The 19,521-nt window shown below is 44.8% G+C and overlaps 1 protein-coding gene across 7 annotated transcripts in view; it reads right to left on the bottom strand.

Annotated features, from left to right (window-relative positions):
• The window catches only part of Nubpl (NUBP iron-sulfur cluster assembly factor, mitochondrial), a 326,050-nt gene that overhangs the window by 103,826 nt on the left and 202,703 nt on the right, over positions 1 to 19,521 (bottom strand). For 4 of the 7 annotated variants that reach the window (XM_052738503.1, XM_052738510.1, XM_052738508.1 and 1 more), the window contains 3 exons: positions 16,105 to 16,225; positions 11,894 to 11,976; positions 2,614 to 5,082 (listed from right to left, as the gene is read on the bottom strand). In XM_052738503.1, coding sequence (XP_052594463.1) covers positions 5,020 to 5,082; positions 11,894 to 11,976; positions 16,105 to 16,225 — 267 coding nt within the window. In that variant the 3' untranslated portion in view covers positions 2,614 to 5,019. The other 3 variants (XM_052738506.1, XM_052738505.1, XM_052738504.1) reach the window with 3 other exon arrangements.

The raw sequence follows: 19,521 nt of genomic DNA, 5'->3' as shown, positions 1-19,521 counted from the left end.
CTTCAATTATTTATGCTCTACCTTCAAGCATGTAAGTGTTTTACAGTAGCATATCCTCAGTCCTCCTCACTTTTGCCGCAGATGTGACTGCCATATATTTTGTTCTTGCTTTCTATGAAACCACAATACACTGCGTTGTCCAAAAGGCTACACTGTCTTTTAGAGTGGTTGAAAATAAGGCACCAGATAATGATGATCACTCCTGTATCCTGGCACTAAGGACACAGAGGCAGGAGGATTTCCAGTTCAAGGCCAGCCTTATCCACAGAGCAAATCCTGTTTCTAAAATAAAAACTGGCTAAAGATTACAGGAAACACAAGAGAGCCACCCTCTTTGAGGTGAATGCCGTGGGTATTATATGAGAAAGTCATTCCGAGAGAGAATGGGGAGAGCTCGCAATGGTGTAGGCATTTTCATCACGGGATGAGGCAACTCCCAGACAGCTATTTGGATGGGCAGGACACGACTCCTTAGAGCCCAAAGGTCAGCCTTGGTCGGTACGTAACTTCAGCGGTTGAGTGGTGGGAGAAAACTAAAACTCTGTGGTTCACACACTTTCCCCTGCCCTGTGTTAAGTGTGGGTGTGACACTGTTCCTCACCCTCCCATCCTTAGTCCAACTGAAATTCTCTCCAGGAGTTTTTGTTGTCGCCCTTGAATTTCACAAGCTATTTATATGGGGAGGTAAAGAATCACGGATTGCTAAAATAGTCTTGAAAAACATGGTGATGATAAACAAGTTGGTGAGTTATCAGTAGGAAGAAACAAATAACCAGTGGACTAGAAGAGAAGCCGGACAGGCCGCCACCGACTTTATACAGAGGGTGGGGGCAAAGGAGAAAAGACCTTGTCGGTGGTACTGGAAGATCCGATACCCACGAGGAAACATAATATCCCAAGTGGTGTTTTCATGGCCCTCAGGTAGGTCACAAAAGTCAACAGCGAAAGGAAAGTATGGTAAATTTGAAACAGCGTAAGATCTTTTGTTCAACAGAAGTTAACATCGTGAGAAGAAAAGGCCAGTGGCAGATTGGGAAAAGAAATTTTCAACACATACACCAAGAATACAGAGAGTGCCAACAATACGACTCCAGCAAAGCAGGCCTGAAGGCTGGCGAGGCCCTACCAAAAGGAAACTACTCAATTAGCCAGCAAGTGTGAGTAAGGTTGTTCAAACTCATTTGTAGTTTGGGAATTTCTAACTAAAACTCAATGGCAGATCAGTTAACAGCTGTCAATAGTTCCATTCTTACATGAACAATTCAACAGAAATCCATGCACAGACACCAGGAAATTATCTAGGGAAGTTCAGAGCGGCAGGATTTGGAGTTATCATGGGAACCATTCCAATGTCCTGCTTCAGTGCTTTGTTGTGTATTAATTTCACGACAGCCCCCTCCAGCGCCGTCAGAAAGCTTCGGAGACAGTGAAGTGGCTCAGCGGGTACAGGCATTTTCCACCAACCCTGACGACCCGAGCCTGATCCCTGGAACCCTAACAGTGGAGGGAGAAAACTGATTCCCACAAGTTGTGCATGTGTATACGAGCATACACACACGGCCCATGCATGCACTAAATAAATGAACAAATATTTTTTAAAAGCTTCTGTCCATTGGTAAACTTATTTTTCAGAAGAAATACTTGAGTGGAGTGATAAAGATATGTGGATTCTACATACAGACTATTTTAATGTTACGAAACTCACAGTTTTTTGTTTTCTTAAAATAGGGTAGAAGCTTGGGGATTATTTCCTTGTTTGGAACTGAGAAAAACAAATTAGGCAGAGGCAAATGCTGTAGCTTCAGCACAGACAAACTTACCCCAAAGGGCATGTGACCACAGTGAGCCACCACATGCCTTAAGTTCAAGTTAGCAGGATACACCCACTTGAGTGTAAGGCGGAGCCATGAGTGGGTACATATCTGAAATCCCAGCCCCTGGAAGCCTGAGGAAGGGTCAAGAGTTCAAGGCTAGCCTAGGCTATATAGTTAGACTTTATCTCAAGGGGGGGAAAAAAACCAACAAGGCACAGATGGAGAACTTTGGGCTTCGCTGTGGCCTGCCTTAGAAATCTCAAGGTTTGGGGAAGAGTTTTTTCCCATAAGTTGGGAGTTTACTCTTCCTCCCGGACAGTGAAGTGTTAATTCTCTACGCTCAAGGAAATATGACAAATGAGGACTAAACATCCACCTTTGCCAACAGGCAGACTAGTGGCACTCTGAAGTCGTCTGATGACTGCTCTTTGAATCTTGACCAGCTAGAGGGAACTCTTCAGACGGGCTCACTTCCTGGCTTTCCTCTGCCACTCTTCCCCCTTCCACACCGAAGCTCGAAGAGGGCTTCTCTCCAGCAAGCAGTGCTCCTTCAGGCATCCGCAGACATCACAGCAAGGAAGCAGGGGATTGTATCTGCTGCTCTTCTCTACGCCAAGGACTCATGAGGGAAGCCTCCCCCACTTCCCATTAGGTGTGTTCAGTCACAGGGCACAGGGGAAAGCGCCCCTCACGCCTGCCTACTCCAGGCTTCTTTTCCAAAGTGAGTTTGGTTTCAGGAGCTGCCTCTCAGTATTTACACAGTGCCGCCTTACTAGAGCAACAACAAGACAAACATAAATATCTGCAATTTTAAGACTTTACTTTCTTTTTAGTGATGAATAATGATTACTGTGTGTCCATGAAGATTTTTCTTCAAGAGTTAGTATGGATAGCTTGCTTGGTCCAAACATTTCATCTTATATACAGATTTCTTTTAATTCAATTTTTACTTTTTTTGAGATAAATACAGACTTACATGCAATTTTTAAGAAGCAAAACAGAGATCCCATGTGCCTGTAACCAAGTTCCTTCAGTGAGTAATATCTTGTAAAACTGTAGGAGCTCGAAATCACAAAGAAGCAATAAAAAACAAAACTAGAGAAGCCTTCCATCAGCCAGGCCTGGCGGTGCAGGTTGTAATCCCAGCAACGCAGTAGGCTGAGGCAGGACAGTGTAAGTTCAAGGCCAGCCTGGTTTAAAAAGCATGTTCAAGATCAGCCTGGAGACTCAGTGAGATCTTGTCTCAAAAATAAAAAGTACACAGAGGGATAGACATATAGCTCAGTGGTAGATCCCTTGTCCAGCATGTGTGAAGCCCTAAATTCCATCTCTACTACTGCAGTGGGGGAAATATTGCCATCCTTACTAGGATCCCTCATGTTGCTCTTTTATAGGCACACTAATTTTTCTGTCTCCAGCCTTTCTTTACATAGTTACAAGTTAATCTATCATCCTTTTCATTTCAAAAGCATTTACAGGTAGACCATATGGTTCACCATCTTATGAGACTGCTGCAAGAATCCTCAGTTTTCTAATTTTCAACAATGGAGTACTATCATGGTATAGAGGTTTTATACCCATGTAACCATTCACTCATTATAGAAAACATGACTTTTCAGCTCTCCTGTATAAGGTGCTAGAAATGTCCATGTAGTTGTTTGAAGGTATATTTGCCCTTTGAGTAACTGTCCAGCTGCCAATTAAAGAGCAGCATCATAGGACATCACAGGATTTGCCAAAGGGCAAAGACCACTTCCGTATAGCTGGCCATAAACCAGGGATGCACTCCAGCATTCTTATCAGTACTTGCAGCTTTGGAGCTTCCTGACCTTGGGATGTCTTTGGCTCTGTATCTGTGTTTCAATTAGACAAGACACATGTTTTTCAAAGTACATTCTTGGAAACATGAACACCATGGAATACTCCTAAGGAGGGGACTGGGATGTCAGGACTACAGTGGATACTAAGCCTTTCTTTTGCAATCATTATATACTTAGTGTCGTACAAGGGAGGACTTCAGCAGCAAACTGCAAACGTGGACGAATGCCAGCTCCATCATCTGCTAGAAATAGGAACCTACCAACAACAAGGCACTTACTTTTCCCATACCTTCATTCCTCATTCACAAAATGAACAGTGCCCACCAGTATGAATGAAAGATTCTAAGGCTATAGAAATCACTTGACAAACGTTATTTTTATTATCATAATTATTATCTGTGGTTCTTTGAATAGGAATGGCCCCCATAGGCTCATATCTTTGAATGCTTAGTCATTAGGGAGTGGCTCTACTTGACAGGGATTAGGAGGTGTGGCCTAGTTGGAGGAAGTGTGTCATGGGGGGTGGGCTTTGGGGTTTTAAATGCTCAAACCAGGCCCAGTGTCTCTCTCTTCCTGCTGCCTGCTGATCCAGATGTAGAACTCTCAGCTACCTCTCCAGCACCATATCTACCTTACCTGCTTACTGCCCTGCTTGCCACCATGCTGATAATGGACTAAATAAACCTCTGAAATGTTAGCAAGTCCCAATGAAATTCTTTCTTTTAGAAGAGCTGCCATGGTGGTGGTGTCTCTTCACAGCAACAGAACAGTGACTAAGACACTGTCATAACCAAAATCATTATCAATGATTTTGATATCATTGCCCCATCCTGGAGATTCGGATTCATCAAGTCTGGGCAAGCCTATGCCACATGAAGTAAAAGTCCTTTCCATCAAGAACATGTCCAAGACAGGACTACAGGCAAGGTCCAAACCTGAACCACACTGCCTGGTAGCAAGGTGCTCCATTTCCATCCATGTACACACTCAGCAAACACTTGGAGCGACTCTCCGTGACTCAGCAGGAGTGCAGTCCTCTCCAGACCTGGGACTGTAGCTTCACAGGTCACGGTTCCTCAAGAGGTGGCTGAAGCAAAGGACTGCAGTGACGCGGACACAGCAGCTGTCTAACGCCAAACACAGCGGTCAGCGCACACACACACACACACACACACACACACACACACACACACACACACGCTTACACGCTTTATTTGTGAGTCATGGCTTGTCAAATCGAATCTGAACATGAGACATTATTTCCTCAGAAATGAAAGAAAATCATCACGATTGTCATTATTTTTGTGGGTTCCACACTACCACAGTGCTCCTTTCTGACAGTCTGTGATTATCAAACACCAGGACATTTCCAGGGCGCTTGGGAATCATTCTGGAGGTGGCTGCAATCTTCTCACCACTTCTGAAGCAATGTGCAGGTAAGCTCTGGCCTGGAAGAGAACAGACTCATTGTTCCGTGTTTCCAGCAGACGCTGACTGACTCCCGAACTGTGTACACTGACGGCTGCTGCTGCAGCTGAGGCTAAAGCAGCATGCTGGGCTGCAGTCTAACAGGGAGGGCATGCTGCAGGTGAGCAGAGGAGAGAGGGCCTCGCACTATGTGAGGGCATGCTGCAGGTGAGCAGAGGAGAGAGGGCCTCGCACTATGTGAGGGCAAATACTTAGACGGCGACTTTCTGGAAAAAAAAATCGATACCAGGAATTGCTGTATTTCAAATTCTAATTCTAATGTCAGTAAATTAACAACTACTTGAGCTGCAGAAAACTTAAACCTTCCTCCTCTGGGAAATCCTGAGTTAGATATTGCCAACTCTTGTTGGGCATAAAAGGAATTAGCCAATTGAAAGAGGTATTTCTTACTAATGTTTTCTCTTTAGAAAGATTTTCTTCACTATCTCTGAGATAGTGCAGAACACCAGAACTGAGCACAAGACAGTTCTTTCCCAGGTGAATTTGGGAATTGTGCAAAAACTTCCGGTTCAAGTGTCACATACCTCTTCTCTGGGATTCCCAGCACAATGCATTGTTAAGGGGAGATCCAAAGGCTAACACAGCGCCCCTTGTCTGGTTACAGCAATGACCATGACATTGAATTTAAAGAATTCCCTTCAACAAGTACAATACAAATCTTTATAAAAAGTAGCTGCCGATCTTATCCATAAACAGTAACTTTGAAACAGTGAGACTTTCTGAGACTGGGTTTCACCATGTACTCCAGACTAGCCTTGAACTTTATAATCCTCCTGCCTCAGTCTCCCAAGTGTGGGCCACCATACCCATATTAAGATTTTGCAAAAGCACATATTTCTACTCTGATATAGTTAAACTACCACTATTATTAAAAACTACCCAACTTCCTACTTGCCTCATACCGTCAAAGTTACCTAGGAGATAAAAGTCTATAGTCAACCTCACTTTACAGATGAGGAAACCATGGCCTAGAAAAGTGGAGACTGTCTAAAACATTACGACTGCTTGGTAACAAGTTGGACTCTGAGCCCAAGTGGCCAGTCTCCTGACCCCAGCCTCCAGAGCTGCACACTACAGAGAGGTCCTGGTCACTGATGAATGACAGGCGTATCTCACAGATCTTTATTTATGCCTGAGCCTTAAGAGGTGGATCAAGGACTTCATTCCATAATCATTTAGCACTTGCCTATGGTAAATTAGAGATATAAGCCTATCATAATACAAAAACTTCTGGATTATTGCAGAATAATTAAATTTGTCACATTTAGCCTTTGCTCTTGAACTTTGCTCTTCAACTTCTGGTGTATTTCACTCAGGGTAATGGATAGACTGGCATTCACTGTGGAACCCTGAAAGTGCTGATTTGAACAGTTTTGATTTCTATAAAATTGTTGAGACTGAATTTTTTTCAGGCAATGCTGTATCATTTCAACAAATCCATTTTGTTCCTTACTGCATTTGAAGCACTGTGCTGGGGAGTCTGTGAGATGTAATGATTTAGAAGGAGGCAGAACAGCTTGTGGGAGAGGAACTGGGGCCCTGGAGTCACACAGGCTGGCCTGGGAGGCTTGGTGTCAGTACTGACTAGCTGAAGGGCCTTAGGCTAGTTTTATATCCCTCCTAGGCTGTTTCTACCACTGTGAAATGGCTGTGGGGCCAGCACGCACTTCCCAGGGTTTTGAGAAGGCATGTAAGGTGCTGGCGTGGAGTGTGTACAGCTTAAGTGGCCATCGCCATTACTATTACGCCCTAAGAAATGGGCAGCCTGGCCAGGCATAGTGGCACACACCTGTAATCCCAGTGGTTGGGAGGTAGAATCAGGAGAATCGGGAGTTCAAGGTCATCCTCAGCTACAGCAAGTTCAAAGCCAGACAGGACTATACCAGATTTTGTCTCAAAATGCCAAAAACAGAAGGGAGGGAGGGAGGGAGGGAGAGAGAGGACTGCAGTCTTGTTGAATAGCTCATCCGAATACTTTTGGAGAACATTTCTTCCTGAGGAATAGTGAAAGCCCTGTCTCTGTCATGCAGCATAAACGTCACAAATACATCTATGTCAAAGACATCCTTAAGATTTCTCACGCTATCACTACTCTCCATTCATAACCTCACCTTCCCTGCTATTACTGCAGATCTGTCTGTTGGGCCATCTAAAGGCCCTCTGTCTGTCCATCTGCTCTGTCACTGCCAGGCAATAGTAAACAAATGAGACCAGAGGGAAGGGAACTGTATGGAAGTCAGTTTCATTTTTATTTTGAAATATTTGTAGTTGGTTTACCATATTTAGTGTAGATTAAGGCAGTGGGGAGATGATCTAGAAATTATAAGACAATAAATCTTCCATTTATATTTGAAAATCTTCATCAAGAATATCTTCTAAGAGGATATCACTCTGTGTGCTAATTTTTTATTTGATACAAAAGATGAAACCATAAAAACCACCTGTCATGGGTCCACTCCATGTGTGCTGGTCTCAAAGGCAAAGGTCAGTGACAGTTCTAGCCACACGAGGCAGTGCTCTGACCTCTAAGAGCTGAATTCAAAGCCCCCGCCATCTGCTCTTCCTCTGCTGCAGTCTGGCTGCCAGGTCACCCACATTTGGAGTTTCACTCACTCTGCTTTCCTAACTGGCGCACATGGCAGAGTTTAGGCCCGTTCACTGGGTAGGTAGCAACCGTTAGCTCTTCTTAACTAGTGTCACAAGCCCTTCCAACTTTTCAAATGATGCCTCACATTCACCGGAACCCACACCTTTAACCAGTCACCACCACTGTGGCATTCATCTCTCCCGAAAGTTACACACTACTGGAGAGTTCAACTTCCAGAAGCAAACTTTACTTGTGTTGTAGGAAAAAGGAAACAGCTTTCAGGAGGCAAGATTCACCTTGGGTAGAGGCAGATTCCAGGACTCAATTAGAGCCTTTTTTTTTTTTTTTTTTTTTTTGGTTTTTCGAGACAGGGTTTCTCTGTGTAGCTTTGCGCCTTTCCTGGAACTCGCTTTGGAGACCAGGCTGGCCTCGAACTCACAGAGATCCGCCTGGCTCTGCCTCCCGAGTGCTGGGATTAAAGGCGTGCGCCACCACCGCCTGGCTCAATTAGAGCCTTTTAACATCAAGAAATGCTATCATTAATGCTGACGCTGGGCACCTGATTTCATGACTCAAGTCCTGCTATTCTGAACAGCAGGTCGTCAGAGGAACATTTTCTTGATGTAAGGGTAAGGGCATACGTGGACCTAGCCCTTTAAGGAGGGGAGAGGAACAGCATTGGTAGCTGGGACACCTTAGATAGCCCATTCCCAAAGGCAGGAGGGGCACTCGGGTCTATTTGGCATCCTCCAGTGCAGTGTCATATATCTCATTTACCCCCACCCCCACACCCACACCATGGCATCAATATATAGATGGGGAGAAAGATTCAAGAGCGTAGGGAAATCTTTTTGGTTCCACTTAGATAGTGGGAAGCTGGGCGATCACTCCACATAGACTCTGATTCTGTGCTTTTCCATCCCTTCAGAGATCCCCTTTGTGACTCTTAACATAGCTCTTGGGCAATTTCCCAGAAAAAAAAATGCATCTTGACACACTTTGGACAAGATTTCCAGGGACTCTCTGACCAGGTTAGGCTCCTGTGCCCTGACCCATGGCTGTCCTTGCCAGCAGAACGTGACGGCAGATTCTCCTCAGCCTCTCCTCCAGACTCTTGCTGTGTGAAAAGGAGGTGACCCGGAAGCCAGCTCACAGGCACTCTGGCCACATCGCACTGGCCTGGAATAATTAGAAAACCAAGCAGAAACTGAACTGGGAAGAGAAACCGTGGGTTGTGTAATCAGCTCAGTGTGTAGTACCTTCTAGTTCTAACCTGGACACACTTCCTCGTGTAAACAAACTCCTGCCTAGCGGGTAAAGGAGACTGAGCTGCTTCACAAGGATGCTCTGGGAACCAGGTGAGAAAGGGGACCAATGGACCAAGCATTGTGCCAGTCTCCTAGAAATAATGGAAGAAGTCGGGGCTGTTAATATGGGAGCCAGAGGCTGACGCAATGTGACGTGTCAGCCTGGGAAGAGCAGGCTGGCTTTTTACTATTTTACAATTTACCAGCTCTGTGACAGTCCTGGGGAAATGATTCATCTTCCTTGATGGGTTTCAGTTTCCTCATCATACCGCACTGAGCTGTTATAAGGACAGAAATCATGTACGAAAGCCTGGCTGGCGTCTGCTTCTCTAACTACTATTCTTAGAAAACGACCACCACCACCAACAGCATCGGCAATCTTAGGACAGGAAGTAATGGCTTCCACAGGTGGAAAGCAGTAACCAGGAACTATAAGTTCTCCTATTCACGGCAATGTCTGTTTAAAATTGATCAGAAGCCCTCATATTTAACACTGATGATGAGCACAGGAGACTTGTATCATTTTTGGAGGAACTTCACCCAAACTGGTCTAGCCCAAAAGACTGAGGCTGTTTTAGGACCCTCAGCTAGGAGCAGTGAGACCCAGTGACCACACATGCAGAGCACGCCACAGAAACACTAACTCCAAAAATACCACAAGTACTACTGCTTAGCATTTAAAACTGTACTCTATTTGGATGGTTTGTCATATGTTCTCTGTTCAATGACATTCCTCGAATTCAATGTACTGCTCTTATTTTTGGAGTAATTTAAGGGAAAAAATGCAATAATAAACAGGTAGAAATACCTTAAAATCTCAGCTCATAATTGCAATTAATAATAGTAAATACTATTATTTGTAAGGAATCACCATAGAATACTTTTAAATATTCTGCTCCTGGAAGTCACTTAAATGTGCATAATTTTAAAAAAATTCTTATTCCAAACTTTTCATATAATGTGTATTAAAAGTATACTTTGATAGTTGGGATTACCATACTTTAATATGAAAGCGATGAAGAGTTATGGTTTTGCTTATCTTGAAGTCCTTTAAAGAAAAAGTGGAAAGGAAATTTAATACCCGAAAGACAGAGAAAAGGGAAACAATGTTAAGTGCTATATTGTATTTACTCTAGGTCACAGTCTAGCAGCTGCACCACATCAGCTGATAGGAAAGGGGCTGTGCGCCCACCTATGGGTGACTCTAAATGAATCAGTGTTGTTTATTCACGACTCTAGATCAGATCTACCCTCACTTTATCCATGGCATTAATCAGGCTTGGTTCTTACATTTTCTTGTTCCCAGAAGATTAGAGGAGTGAACAAGAATGATCAGGGTCACTGTCATGAATGAACAGGAAAGTCCTGTCCACTAAGGCAGGCCTGGAGTCAGGGGACAGAATGGACAGGAACAGTCCGGTCCACTAAGGCAGGGCTGGAGTCGGGGGACAGAATGGACAGGAACAGTCCTGTCCACTAAGGCAGGGCTGGAGTCGGGGGACAGAATGGACAGGAACAGTCCTGTCCACTAAGGCAGGTCTGGAGTCAGGAGACAGAATGGACAGGAACACTCCTGTCCATTAAGGTAGGGCTGGAGTCGGGGGACAGAATGGACAGGAACAGTCCTGTCCATTAAGGCAGGGCTGGAGTCGGGGGACAGAATGGACAGGAACAGTCCTGTCCACTAAGGCAGGGCTGGAGTCGGGGGACAGAATGGACAGGAACAGTCCGGTCCACTAAGGCAGGGCTGGAGTCGGGGGACAGAATGGACAGGAACAGTCCTGTCCACTAAGGCAGGGCTGGAGTCGGGAGACAGAATGGACAGAAACAGTCCTGTCCACTAAGGCAGGGCTGGAGTCGGGGGACAGAATGGACAGAAACAGTCCTGTCCACTAAGGCAGGGCTGGAGTCGGGGGACAGAATGGACAGGAACAGTCCTGTCCACTAAGGCAGGGCTGGAGTCGGGGGACAGAGGACAAAGGGACACAAAAACTATACATAAACAGACACACAGGTGATACCTGGGCTTCCAACTTAACCTGTAAGGACTAAGCAGGAAAGAGGATACATACATGACTGATTTCATGTCTATCTTAAAAAAAAAAAAGACCATTATAATAAAATGTTTATCTTTAAAATTTTCATATTTTGAGCAGGGCAGTGGTGGCGTACGCCTTTAATCCCAGCACTTGGGAGGTAGAGGCAGGTGGATCTCAGTGAGTTCGAGGCCAGCCTGGGCTACAGAGCGAGATCCAGGACAGGTACAAAAACTACATGGAGAAACCCTGTCTCAAAAAAACAAAACAAAACAAAACAACAACAACAACAATTTCATATTTTGGCAACTTGGAAACTCCATCAGTTATCCCTTACAGTGTTGACTAAGGAAACAGTACCAGGTTTTCTGCCTTCCTCCTGCTCATATTCCTTCAAATAAACAATGAAAATCTCATCCCTACTGACCAGATACTCCATGTACCCCCTTTCTCACAGGAGGCTCCCTTCTCTCTGTAACGAGCTGACGGTGCAGTGCCCAAGTGTCCTACTCTGGAGCAGTAGGAAGCTGCCAGCCAGAGGCTCTCATCTGGGATCCTCATGAGAAAACTGCTGGGAGGTCAGCTGTCCGTTGTTTGAACCGAGAGTCTGGTGCCCACACTTGCAGCCTGGCGCACAACATGATGAGTGACTTCACGTCAAGGTGAGCAGCCTGTGTGTGTGTGTGTGTGTGTGTGTGTGTGTGTGTGTGCAAGCATATATATATATATATATATATATATGTCCTGTGCACAAGCAAGCTTGACTTGACCTCCTGTACTTTCTGGACAGCATAAAGAGTGCATCACAAAAGAAAGAAAGACATACAGAAATGTAACTTACCTCCTCACTTTCAGGGTGTGCAAACACAACTGGCTGACCCATGTCTGAAGCTTCCCTGATACTGAGGTGTAAGGGAACGTCTCCTGCAAAGGCCCATGGGAAAACATTAGTGCCGGAGAAGCTCACACAGGCGTGCACAATGTCAATATGCCACCTTTGGAAAGAAATAAAATCTGAACTATCGTCTCTCAGACTGAGTTGAATTATGCCTGCCCTCAATTTGCTAAATGCCTATAAGAATTAATGCAAATTAAGGGTGGAAACTTCCACATAGGGCAGTCGAGTGACTATGCATGCATGGGTACAAGCTCTGGGGCAACCGACCAGGAAATGAGGCATCTGACTGGTTCTTTGCGGAGGACCTCCAGGCAAGGACTAGCGTAGAGGACACGCCCCTGGACTAGCTGACATAGACATACTGTGTTGCATGCTGAGGAGGAGATGAGCGAGGAAAGGATGCAGAGGCAAAGTGGACCCCAAAAGGCACCAAAGAGTCTTCCTGATGTTGCCAGATGTGTGAGTGAAGACAACTGTCATGAGGTAAATCAGGGGCTGGCAAGAAGGCTCAGCAGGTAAAGGTACTTGCTCCCAAATCTGGCGACCCCAGGTAGATCCCCACGACCTCCACTGTGTAAGGAGAGAACCCACTTTCAAGTTGTTCTCTGACCTCCACCCGTGAGCCAAGGTACCTGCACCCACCCACATATACAAAAACACAGACGAAGTGTAATCAAAACATTTTAAAAGTCGGACATTGATCCCAATATTAGCAACCTATTCTTGAGACGCTGTTCTTTTTGTACTATCTGCTAACCCACATAGCATGACACGGAGCTCGCAAGCTTGGTGTGTTCTTGGGAGGCACTGCCAGTCCACAGACTGGGGTGCGGCAGCTGCGTACACCTGCCAGTGCTGTACCAGGAGGTGGGAGAGCAGAGTGCCTTGACCCAGCCTCCTGAAGGCTGAGCACTAGGATGAGTAAATGGAGTTGTAGTAGAACTGCCCTGTCACGTCTCAGCATTCTCAGGAGAACCCCAACCCCCTGCAAAGGTTACCAAAACACGCGGGCAAATGTGTTTTATGTCAGTATCTCACACGGTACCTGCCAAGCAATATAACCAATGCAGAAGTCTATGTCACAAAATACTGTAATTTATCACACATGGTATGGCAGAGGGGCAGGCATTTCAGGCTGCCATTATCAGCCAACTTTGAAATTATATTTCTTTTTGTTCTAGTTATTTTTATGTTTTTTAGTTAGTGTACAAAAAGGGTTTTACTATGATATTTTCACACATGTATATTGCTATATTCTGCTCATATAATCTTCACACTTCCCTAAATATCCATATGCTAATCTTGGTTGTCAATTTGACTACATCTGTAACCAATCAAAACCCAAGCAGCTGGACACACCTGTGAGAGATTTGCTAAACTGGATCATCTGAGGTGGGCAGACCCACCCTAAATGTGGCCCCCCCACCTTCTGGTGGCAGCCCACATAAAAGGACAGGAAGAAGGAAATTTGCTCTTTGCCTGCTTCCCTTCACTCTTGCTGGCAGGTTCATCTACCCTTTTGCTGAGGTATTAGAACCTTTGCTGGTATTAGACCTTCTTCTTCAGAATTCCAACATGGACTGAAGACCAGGTGAGATATCCAGCCTCACAAACTGAACAACTACTGGATTCTTAGCTATTCGGTCCAGGTTGAGAGAAAGCCATTATTGGACCAGCCAGAGCACAGACTGTAAGCTACTCTAATAAAGTATACATGATCTCTCATATTCTCTCTCTCTCTCTCTTTCTCTCTCTCTCTCTCTCTCTCTCTCTCTCTCTCTCTCTCTCTCTCCTCCCTTCTCTCCTCTCTCTCTTACACACAGCTCTGTTCTTTTAGAGGACCCTGACAAATAAAATATCCAACAGCCAAACGACAAAATATATGATTATTTCATCTAAGGATTAGCTTTGCAGCAAATTTGATGTCCCTTCTACAGATCAATTTAAGACTGTAGGAGATTCTCACAGGAGCAGACAGGTAAACGTTACCTAAAGTGCTTAGAAACCCAGAAAGTTTTTTATCTTGATTTATGAATAGCAGGGAAACCTGGATGGCTTCTTTCTGCTGCAGAAATGGAGTAAAACAGGCTAACCCTGTATTTCATACAGTCACCTGCTGAGATGGCACTTGCCCTCCAGAGCGTCCTCACGCTACACATGGACACAGAAGACCACGGGAGGCCATAGTGAGAATGGGAATGAAGCCCAAGGAGCAGCCTGGGCAGGAAGGGCATCCTGGAAGAGTCGGGACCCTTCTAGATGCTGGGGGACTTCTCTCTGGGATGGTCTGAGACTTAACTACTGAGCATCAACTACTCTTTTTGGTTCCCATGGGTGAGGGTCTAAAGAGCCACCTCAGGCCAGAGGGGTGGCTCAGTCAGTAAAAACACTTGGCTCTGAGTTCAATTTCAGGGTCTCATGTCATGGAAGGAGAGGATCGACTCCTGAAAGTTGCTCTCTGACCTCCACATGAACACAACGGCACGTGTACCACCACGCTTTCACCCCAACACACCACATAAATACATTTGAAAACAGAGTTTAAAAAATTCAAAGAGCTGTTTTAGGAATAACCAACCCAACAGGTCAGAAAGGAATGGCGGTGGGGTGTGAAACAGCAGGAAACCTTAGCTGAGAGAATTCCTGGTTTCAGTTCCTCACGCCCAGTCCAACCCTCTTTATAAGAAGACCGCCTGCCGCCGCTCACGGGAGGTCTCCCTGGGTTCCCTGACCACACTAAGTGGGTGAGTGGGAACTCCTCATTATGTCTCCTGTGACAGTGTGGAGATGCTCTTCCACAGGAGGGTCCAGCAGTCACTACTTTTGACACACTTTTAGGGCATCACATATTTGCGAGCAGCGGCTTAAGAGAGAACTTCCAGTGTACAGAGTCTTCAGTATCTAAATAAATGGCTTACAAAACTGTTCGAAGTTAGGGACTTATACTGCCAGCATAATTCAATAATGCCATTATAATTACACATTTACTTTATTACATAAGTGAAAGTCAATCTGTTACGTTATTATGCAGATTTGGAAAATTGAACTTTCTAGGTTAGTTAAATGAAAAATAGTTTCAGAATATAATTAGTGGCTATAATTATAGTAATATATCAAAATAGATTATTAGCATTCACCTGGTATTGTAGTTGCTACCACAGAGCAATGAATAATAACAATAATACGTTTAGCGTTAACTTTTAGAAACTTACAACAATGTTTTGAAATTCTTTCATTTCTTTTTTTTTTTTTTTTTTTTTTTTTTCGAGACAAGGTTTCTCTGTGTAGTTTTGGAGCCTGTCCTGGAACTCACTCTGTAGCCCAGGCTGGCCTCAAACTCACAGAGATCCGCCTGCCTCTGCCTCCCGAGTGCTGGGATTAAAGGCGTGCGCCACCACCGCCCGGTAATTCTTTCATTTCTAAAGGATCTTAATTTTCAACTACCTGAAGCTAGTAACATCCACCTTTATTCAGAACAGAAGATCATTCATGATTACAACAGAAAAGCGTGTTGTTTTAAACATCCATAGCTTGCTTGTGGGTTTTTTGAAAAATCATGTTTTACCCAAAATCTGAGGTTGTTTTTCCCACTTCATCACATGATTTTTTTTCTCTTCCTATATCACATAATTCTTGGATTCAGTGTAATAAACAATTTATACAATGAAAATTCAGGTGCCATATTTTATAGAAATGGCAATTGCATATCACAGTGACCAGGAGATGTTGTCATTGAGCAGCTGAGAGACTGACAAGCAGTGAGCTTCTTAGGAAGGCATTTCCACACAGTTAAAGAGCGTGCTCTCAGAAGGGGTGCTGTCACACACTGGGGGAACACGTCTGTGTACACCTACTTACACGGTACCCTCTATGTCCAATGTCACAACCAAGCTAACTCCCACCCTTTAAAACATGGCTTCCAACCATGGCACCTGGACCACATCTCTCTCCCCAAATTGAATATATAGGCAGTTTTTAATCTGTCATAGAAATCATATCATGAATGAGCCTACTCACAGATGTCAGAGAGAGCTTGATGCATACAGTGGCGCTACACTAACACAAAGCTCCAAACAGCTACTTCTGTTTCACGGCATGCCAGACTCCATTGCCATCTCACCGCTGACATGCCCCCGTGAGGTCTAAGGTCTTACCTAGGACATCAAGGTCAAGGGTCTGCGCTAGTTTTCTTGCACCATCAGCACCAAAAATATGGGTTTTGTGTTTACATTTTGGACACTGGAAGACACTCATGTTTTGGACAAGGCCAAGGACCTAGAATAATACAAACACATTAAAATTAAAACACAATTACAGCATGTCATGGTATATAATTTTAACACGTTTTTACGGAGTACCTACTAGTCAGTGATGTATGGTGAATAAGGCCAGGCTCTCTGTTCTCATGGAACTCACAAGCTAGTGAGAGATGCAGATAGGTAACTAACATAGTAATAAAGGCTGAGAGGGTAAGTGGGAGATAAAATGCTTGGCCTGGGAAGAATGCTCAGAGACAACTGTTCCTTCAGATTGTGGGGAGGCAACCTGAAGAGGCAGTGGTGCCTCCCTCAGAACACAGTCAGGAGCAGGCGCACAGTCAAGGCTGCAAAGTGCAGGAGTAGTCACCTAGTGGGTGGTCAGGTCAGAGGGTAAAGGTCAGAGGGTGGAGAGGAAGGTCAGGCTCAGAGGGTAGACAGGAAGGTCAGGGTCAGAGGGTGGAGAGGAAGGTCAAGGTCAGAGGGTGGTAAAGGTCAGGGTCAGAGGTTAGAGAGGAAGGTCAGGGTCAGAGGGTGGTAAAGGTCAGGGTCAGAGGGTGGAGAGGAAGGTCGGGGTCAGAGGGTGGAGAGGAAGGTCGGGGTCAGAGGGTGTTATGCTTTGAATATTCAGTCTCCCAGAGGCTCTTGGATGGAGAGCTTCCTCTCCAGCTGTGCTCCTGGCAACTCTTGGAAGGGGGATCCAGCTTGAGGGATTAAATCACTGGAATAACTTGCTATCCTGCTCTAGCCTCTTCAGTCTCTGTCTCTGTCTGTCTGTCTGTCCTCTCCCCCTCTTTCTCTGCTTCTTGTCCAACACAAAGTGACTTTCTCCTCACATGCCCCGCCACCACACGGAGCCAACAACTGTGGCCTGACCCCTCTGAGACTGTGAAGCAAATTAAGTCTCTCCCTCCTTCAGGCATTCTGGTCCTAGCAATGAGAACATCGACAAATCAGAAGAGCACACTGATGCTCATCATACACAAGAATCAGCAAAGATTTCTGAAGCTGAGAAGATGCTAGAAAGGAGGTGGTGGTAAGCAAAAGCACGCCGTGGAAACGTAGCTGGTGAACAAGAGGAGGGCTAGACGAGGGAGGACAAAAGTCTACAGTCGACGGCAGCTGACACTCTCCAGGCCAAGTCTACAGTCGACGGCAGCTCGCACTCCGGCTCGGTTAAGTCATGTGCTGGAATAAGGGCATGGACGGTTACTTTCCCACACACCAACGCTGCTGAGTGAGTGTTGACCATCCCACTCTCTGAGGAAACGGAAGCTAGCAGAAGATTCTCTTCAGCTCTTACTGCTGCCACTTGAATAAAATTTAAATTTAAAATTTCACCTACGGTTCCCGTCTCTTTTTGAGTTTCCCTGGCTTTAGGTATAAAATAGACCTTTAAGGAATATTATTACTCAGTAGTACCATTGAATAAGCACACGGGCTCTGCTAATACCATCTGCATCCATGCTCTTGTAATCTCGCACTCATACGGATGTAAGGGGTGGCTCTCTTCTGGAATAGGAAGCAGAGCAGCATGGGGAGAGCAGAGATAACCTGTCTGTACCGTCCCATCTGCTCCACCAGAAGATGTCACTGGAGGAGAGCAGTGGGTCATTTGCGTCTTAAATGAAGAATACCATGACGGCCCACGATGACACCAATAGACAGAAAGGTGATAGATTATTTCAGTTCTGAAGGGAGGGGCAGAGAAGATGAGGGCTGTCTACACAGTCGCGTGCAGCACAGCTTTTCAGAGCGGCTCATACACACCCTTTTACTGATGCAAAGAACTACAAAAAATAAATCACACCATGTTTTGGTAATTCAGCACCACCTCCAGAAAGTGAGGCGAAAACACAGCTTAGTATCATGGGGTTTATTTGTTTATTGACTGTGACTACATAATGTCCCCTTTGCTTGGGCAGTTTAAGTGCCATTTATGTTGAATGTTATATATACCCTGACTTTAGGGCTTTCAACTTAAACATAAAAAACATTACTCAATAAAAGAGAACATGAAAAACACTTAAATAAAGTAAAAATCTAGGTTGCTGTATTTTAATTTAGAGAGACTAGAAAAAGCATTCTTAATCTGGAAGGTCTTGGCCCCATGGCATAGAGGCGTAGCATGAATGTACCTGCAGTCTCTGTGATTCACTTCTCATGATCAAACTGTCCCCTGTGGACTACAGAAACACCCACACACATTCTCTGCAGACTGCATAAATGTCACAGACATAAAATATACAGATAGAACCAAATAGCATTTAATGTGCGCTTACATGCCGCTAACTGGGCTAGACCCAAGGGAGAGCATACGGTGGGCGAGCAGAGCTGTAATTGGAGAAATGGATTGAACAAAAAAAAGGTACAGAGTGTTATCAGAGGACAGATTGGAGAGGATTCATCGACTCCAGCATCTGAGACAGTCTCTTTGAGGAAAGACCTGACCTAAAAGTTACAGAAAAGCCAGGCAAATATAAGGAAAGAAAAACATTTAATCGTGAGTAGGAAGTACATGTCTCCCTTTGGAAACTGCAAGGCCACATGAGTCCTGGGTGGTTGGGGTGCGGCCTGAAGCTGAAAGGGGAGAGCTTGCAGTGGGTATTCGGATGTCTGCGTTCTATGAGTGCAGAGAGAAGGCACGGGAAGGGTTTGGATAGGAAAGGCCTCCATGCTTATACTATAGTCATTTTATTCAGAGGTTTAAAAACATGATACGATGAGAAAAGAAAATGAGTTTGTCTTTGTGTGTTTATTTTTCTTAGACAGACACAAATTCAGGGCCATGTGCTGCTCCAAAATAAGTCACATGGGAGATGATCATTCATCTAAAATATACCCAGTTCTCCTCCTGGGCACAAAGTAAGGAATTTCCCCTCTCTAGTGAGGTGAGGACATGCAGTGTGTCTAGACCAGAGTAATGTGGGCCGAAGTACCTGTGTCACTTACAGTCAAGATCTAGGGGCTAACTCCCGTCTGTCCTCTTTGTCCTGGAGTCCAGCCAGTGGCTGCTGTGTCGATATCAATGCCATAATTGAGTACAATACAGAGAAAATGGACATGTGTAGCAAGAGAAAACGGACATGCAGAACAAGAGAAGCCAGCTACCATTGACTGAAACCACCAGATAATTATTGATGCTCATAACCCCACCCTGCCTTAGCTGATACAAAGATAGGAAGAAAATGATTTTCTTTCTGGAGTTTCTACTTTATGATTTCCACATAATACCAATTTTATTATGAAATTAACATAATAATACTATAAAATACATGTGCTCTAACACAGGAACACACATAAATAAAGCACAAC

Source organism: Peromyscus californicus, unplaced genomic scaffold (assembly GCF_007827085.1).
Source record: "Peromyscus californicus insignis strain IS unplaced genomic scaffold, ASM782708v3 Scaffold_15__1_contigs__length_86483966, whole genome shotgun sequence".
In the NCBI taxonomy this organism is placed as follows: Eukaryota; Metazoa; Chordata; class Mammalia; order Rodentia; family Cricetidae; genus Peromyscus; species Peromyscus californicus.
This window is presented reverse-complemented; position numbering and strand designations above follow the sequence as displayed.